Genomic DNA, 6,000 nt, shown 5'->3' with positions numbered 1-6,000 from the left:
AGAGGTTCGTGCTAAACGGGCGGGCTGTGCAAGTGTGGGTAAGCCGTGCACGCCGCAGCCTTTTTGTGTGTAGGAACGCCGAGCTGCCGGCCGCCCCTAGGGGTCGCTGCTGTGGCAAGTAAGGGCAGCCTTTCGGGGGCTGGAAGGAGGTGGGCGGCGGCAGCGGCGGCAGCAGCAGCAGCGGCGGCGGCGGCAGGGCCGAGAGCGAGCAACGCAAACAACTTTTTGCGGCGAGTTGGCGGCACCGGCCCGAGCTGAAACCTGATACCGGAGCGCGACGCTGCTAGGAGAGAGCGAGCGAAGAGCGGCGGCGAAGGAAGAGGAGCGGCTACTCCGCCAAACAGCGTACGAGGGGGATGGTGACCGCCTTCCGTAGCTGCTCCTAGAGACGTCCAGGACACGGGGAAGCCGGCAATGGGCAGAAGAGAAGCCGCCTGAGCCTTCGGCGAACTTTTCCCCTCCTTCACGTCGGCAGTCGGAGCGGAGCAGGCGGATGGAGGATGCGCTCTTCCCGGCGGGCTGTCTGAGCAGGAGACGGCGGCGAAGGAAGCGACGGGGACGACGACGATGAAGAAGAAGCTGCCGCCGCAGCAGCAGCTGCACTACAGCGCGGGCTGCACGGATCCCCGGCCTCATGGGGCCCCGTCCTCCGCTGGGGGTCCCGGGCAGGGAATGGGCTGGAAGCGGAGAAGGCCCCTCTCGCTGCTGCCTTTTCTTTCCCTCCGCGACTACGGCTTCTGCATGGCCGCCCTGCTGCTCTTCTGCCTCGGCTCCCTCTTCTACCAGCTCAACGGGGGCCCTCCTCACTTTCTGCTGGACCTGAGGCACTATCTGGGTAAGGAGAGAGAGGATGCTGCCACAGACTCCGGGAAAGGCGGTGTGTGTGTATGTGTGTGTGTGTTGAGGGGGTGCGTTGGTTAGCCATATAGGAATGGGAAGGCCGGGGAACAGTTTGTGAAGGGAGCCTCCCCGGCAGGAGCCTTCTTCATCGGATGACAAAAAATGGGTCGTTCTCCACCCCACCCCCTGCCAAAAGAGGCGAAAAAGTCTTAAGTGCATGAGATCGACTTCCCCGAAGTTGGAGGAATGAATGCATTAAGTGGTATCTTCTCTTAGGTGCTTATCTTTACCTAATAACCAGACTTGATAACACATTTGTGTAGAGGAGAGCGCCCTCCGCGCCCGCCCCCCAACCTGGAGAAGCGGAGCTGAAGTCCCCGCTGTTTTGCAAGGTGTTACTTGTCGATCAAATGGCTGGATGCAGTTGGTGGTAAATTGGCACATGTTCTTTGAATACAATGTATTAAATGTTTTACACGTTTTGGAGTTTGGAAGGAAGACCTGGAATGAATCAGGATCATCATGCAAGGATCATTTGCTTGCATGCTCTGAAATATGTACCCGTTTCCCTTTATAATTATGTTCTGTAAGCATGTGAGGTAGGGGTCCTATTCACTGTACTGCTGCTGTTCACATTATGGAAGAGTATTTCAGTTGAAATGCATTTTTCATTTACATGATGCTGGACATGTTGTGTCTAGTTAATTTGCAGTCTTGAGGCATAGTAATATATATATATTTGAAACAGTGTGGTTGCCTGCCCACCTTTTCAAGAATCTATGATCTCCCTAGGCTTATTTCCTTAACAAATTTCTCCCATAAAGAAAGAGGACTTTCTTAAGTATTATACTAAACCTGGGTGAAGCCCATAGGTTTAAGGCCTGCTTTCTGTAGTCATAGTTAATATCTCTGAACTTACTGGAAACTGTAAATGCCCCTTCCAGGTCTTACATGAGCCCATTTCTTTCGTAAGAACAGATAGCATTCATACTCAGTTGCACCCTTGTCAGATTTCAGAGAAGCTTTCAGAGAAGTCTCTGTGGTGAAGGGACTAGTGTCTGGAGGAGGAGGAGGAGGAGGGTGTCCCTCAGATCACCCTTGGCCTGACCACAAAATGAATCACTGTGGTTCACAGTTAGTCCCAGCAGTACAATAAAGGTGATCAGTAGACTGACAGTTGGAGTTAACAGACTGCTGGAAATCCAGATGACTGTAATGCTGGCTACATTGGCTGTTATAAAACTCTGCACACTAGAAAGTGATGGGCAAGAAAGTCTATAAATGTTGTAAATAAATAGATGTTACAATAGGCCCAGAATAGGCAAATGGCAACAATCTTGCTGGACTTGTTCCAGTGATTTATTCAACAGGAGCTCATGCATACTTACTAGAGAATACAGCACACAGGGAAACTTCTGCCTCAGCTATAACTTCTGTTTAAATAAGTTCTCTGTAAACTGTTGTCTGTTATGGATACAGAGAGAGAGTGTGTGAAAGAGAAAGTGCTTACTAAGCACATTTTTGCACTGCAAATGACAGTTGGAATACATTTATTCCTATTCAACATGATCTTTTTAGACAGTTGTTTCATCTGAAATGGATTTTAGAAACAGCAGTCTTACTTACCCAGCTATCCTATCTTATTTTCCTTGGTATTCTTTTTGCTGCAGTTTGTTTATGCTTAATTGCAAACCTTGTGCCTTCCTACCTAGGGCTATGGTTGCCTCAAGTGTGTCTTTATATATTATAATCCACTCTTTTTAGTCTCCACTATCTTCTAGTTGAATTCCAGGAGTCCTTTTAGACTTGCTGCTCCATTTGTATATTTTTGCTAGCAACTGTGTCTCTTTATTATAAAAGAAGACCTTTAACTATGAACTAGTAAGTGACTGCACTGTTCTTCATTCTGTTGCTCTTAATGTATTTCAAGGACTCCTGCATTTGTATTAGCAATCAAAATGTCATTATTGTGAATGGGTTGTTTGGATTTCATAAATACAGTGTCTTGATAAGTCTTCATGTACACACCTGTGTGTGAGATTTAATTTCTTTGCTTCATAAGGAGCAATAAGGATTTTTAAAGGCTTCCCTGTGTCTCCTTTAAAATGGAAATAAAGCATCATTTGGAAGCCACTGCTTTTTAACTTTCTGCCTAAAGCTCCTTTATCTATTGCATTGTATTTATACTTATTGGCTCCTTTTGAATTCTTATACCCAATGACTTCCTCTAACACTGAAAACTTACTCAAAGGAATGTGCATCTCTCAAGTATGTGGCTGGGAAAACCATAGGGGGTTGAAGAGTCTGAGCTTCCAGTTTCCTGAAGCAGAAATAAATGATACTGAACAGAACTGTGTGATCCAAAACTTCTGACTTGAAGCTGGTGGATGTGGGTATTATGTAATATTTAGAAGTCAAACATGCTGCATTTTTAATCTTCTGTTTTGATCTTAAAGACAAGTATGCTAATTGGTAGCAACAGGGAAATAAAATTATGTACAGGAAATTAAAACTGATACAAAAATATGCTGTGCTGCATTAGAATACAGAATGTAAATGATATTCTTCTAGACATTTTGATTTCAAAAGCATTCCATAAACTACAAATCTTAATATTTCCATGGTACAGGTAAAAACTGTTTTGTTTCTCAAGAATAAAGTGCAAACTAGTGCCATCCAGATGTTTTGAACTACAACTCAGCACCAGCCATCATGGATAATAGTTGGGGATGAGGGAAGTTGTAATGCAAAACACTTGAAAGGTATAAGGTTGGGAAAGGCTGACATAGATGACATACCACATTTCTATAGCCTATGAAAAGCAGACTGCTTCTGAAAAATAGCCATCGCTAGCAGTTGCTAGTATGAGATGTATTTTTGCTTTAGAAAGTACTCTTTTACCCCACATATTGAGCTCACATGCCTAACAAGAAGGGTCAAAAGGCAGAGACAGAATAAAAATAAAAGTGGTGTTGATTCCCCTCCCCTGAAATAAACAGACACAATCAAATGATGAATATAGTGTGATAAGTGAAAACAGTCTTCAGCAATGCTACACTTAACTCTGAATCTAGTTTATTAGAAAATGCTCTGAAAAGCTGGTACATCTTAAGTTAATATTAAATCTGGGTACCTTAGAAATTGGTTGGACAAACAATTTTTTTAACAAACTTTGTATTTGTATTGTTGCTTATAGTAGAGATGCATGCCTCCCATTGGTGAACATTGGGTGACATGCTTGGCAAACAGCAAGTATCTGAATAAGAGGTAGACATCTCTTAACCGATTCACATAGTTGGTTTCCCACTAAACAGCCATTTCTGTCTATCTGGTATAAAATCCAATAGGAAATAAGTATGCTGTAAAAGTTAAATTGGGATTCAAAAATAATGACATTATTATAATGACAATCTAAGTAAGCATTCTTCAACCCACTGCTTACCTTTACTTACTTGTTGCAAAAGAAACATAGATACGCTATTAAAATGGGACCTTAAAATATACACATTTTGATAACTTTAGGTACCATATTGAAAAAGCTTATAAAATGTATTTTAATCAACAAATATTTGTATAAAAGAAGCCTGAAGTTTTACTAGATGTTCTACAGAGATTGGAAGTATATGATGTGGTATGGGTGTTCATCCAAGCAGAAACAGTAGGGTAAATGGAGGTATGCTGATCTGTGATTCCTCTGCGCATTTGTTTTATTTCGCATTCTTACTCTGTTATTGGCTGCTTAGAATTGGCTGGTAGAATGGATCAAGATTTTGTGGTACTTGCCAAGTCAAACAGGACATGTTGTAGGATATAGTTGAAGCTTTGAGTACAAGATATAGGTTATAGATTCTAATGAGTTTCATTTGAATCAAGTACAATTTAATTAGGGGCCCACAAATATGGTTGTTATATGTGACTAGAAATTAAATTCTGGCCACTAGTGGGAAAAGCTTCCAGGATACTCTTGTTGCAAGAGTAATATTTGCAAGCTAACGCCACAACAGAGATGCAAATAATGACTATATCAAAATTTAGAAGGCTGCATCTTGTGCTGAGATGCAGCGTCAGTAGCTTGAGTGGGAGGGAAGAGGTTGCTATTGAGAAGAAAACCAGACCAAGTAGGTATGGTGGGGGTGCACAATCAAAAGAACATGTGCAGTTTATTCAGACATACAGGAAATACATGCAGGATGTGGCTAGCACCTGAAGGGACTACCGATATGCAGTCTGTGAAACATGCTTTTATAAAACTCAGTTACATACACAGTTTGGAGGAAGGTGGGGGATCATTTAGACAGTTTACTAAGACACAGGAGAATAAAACAAAAATGGTTGAATGGATTAAGACAAACAACCAGAAGAGGAACTTTCAGGACTGACAAATATTTACATATCTAAAGTGTACCAAGAGAAGCTTCTGGGCAATCACACATTAGCGTATCTAAGGTTTATGAGGGGAGGAGACTTGCAACATAGTTTCCTGAATTTAGGATCCCACCATAAGTGTAAAGCTGATCCTACAGTATCAGGCTTTCTGCACCATATTATGATAGAGCTTTTGTCCATTTTGGCCTGACACTGTGAGTACCCAATCTGCTACTTCACCTCTGCTTCATTTTTTACTGGGCTGTGGGTACAAAATGGTGGTTCTTTGTTTCTGTAGAACAGAAGGTGTCACTGGCTACCAAGCCCAAATCAGAATTTGAGGGCCCACTTGATACTACTGTGCTGCAAACAAGTGACTTCTGCAGAGTGATTTCCTTCTTGAGGTTGTATCTTCTTATGACCAAAAAGGGATGTGCATTGGGCGTAAGTGCATCAGTTTACACATACTTAGGAAGATGTATATACATATCAGAAGTTCCTTAATAGAAGGGACTGCATATAGGAAATGGCATGTGAAGCAGTAGGTTTTTGAAGTGGCATGTACATTTTCTCTTTTTGCTTCCTTGTTTTGCTGTATATCAAATCTGAGGTTATGCTTCGGTAAAACTTTAGGCAAGTTATAGCTTGTTCACAATGTTACCGAGTAGATTTCTTGACGCTATTCTTTGGCAAGGAAAAAGTACTTGGAGTTTATTCATTTTTATAAGATTATTTCACCCAGATTAAATAAGAGATTGCTGAATGAAAAATACACATTCTGAAATAAATCATAAA

At 42.2% G+C, this 6,000-nt stretch overlaps 1 protein-coding gene across 1 annotated transcript in view; it reads left to right on the top strand.

Moving 5' to 3' along the window:
* Positions 1–226: 226 nt before the first annotated feature.
* Positions 227–6,000, top strand: part of UST (uronyl 2-sulfotransferase) — a 125,858-nt gene continuing 120,084 nt past the window's right edge. Inside the window, exon 1 of the mRNA XM_044423021.1 lies at positions 227–835. Coding sequence (XP_044278956.1) covers positions 568–835 — 268 coding nt within the window. The 5' untranslated portion in view covers positions 227–567. The remainder of the gene's footprint in view (positions 836–6,000) is intronic.

The sequence above is a fragment of the Varanus komodoensis genome, unplaced genomic scaffold, assembly GCF_004798865.1.
Source record: "Varanus komodoensis strain SLA01 unplaced genomic scaffold, ASM479886v1 scaffold1, whole genome shotgun sequence".
Lineage (NCBI taxonomy): Eukaryota > Metazoa > Chordata > Lepidosauria > Squamata > Varanidae > Varanus > Varanus komodoensis.
This window is presented reverse-complemented; position numbering and strand designations above follow the sequence as displayed.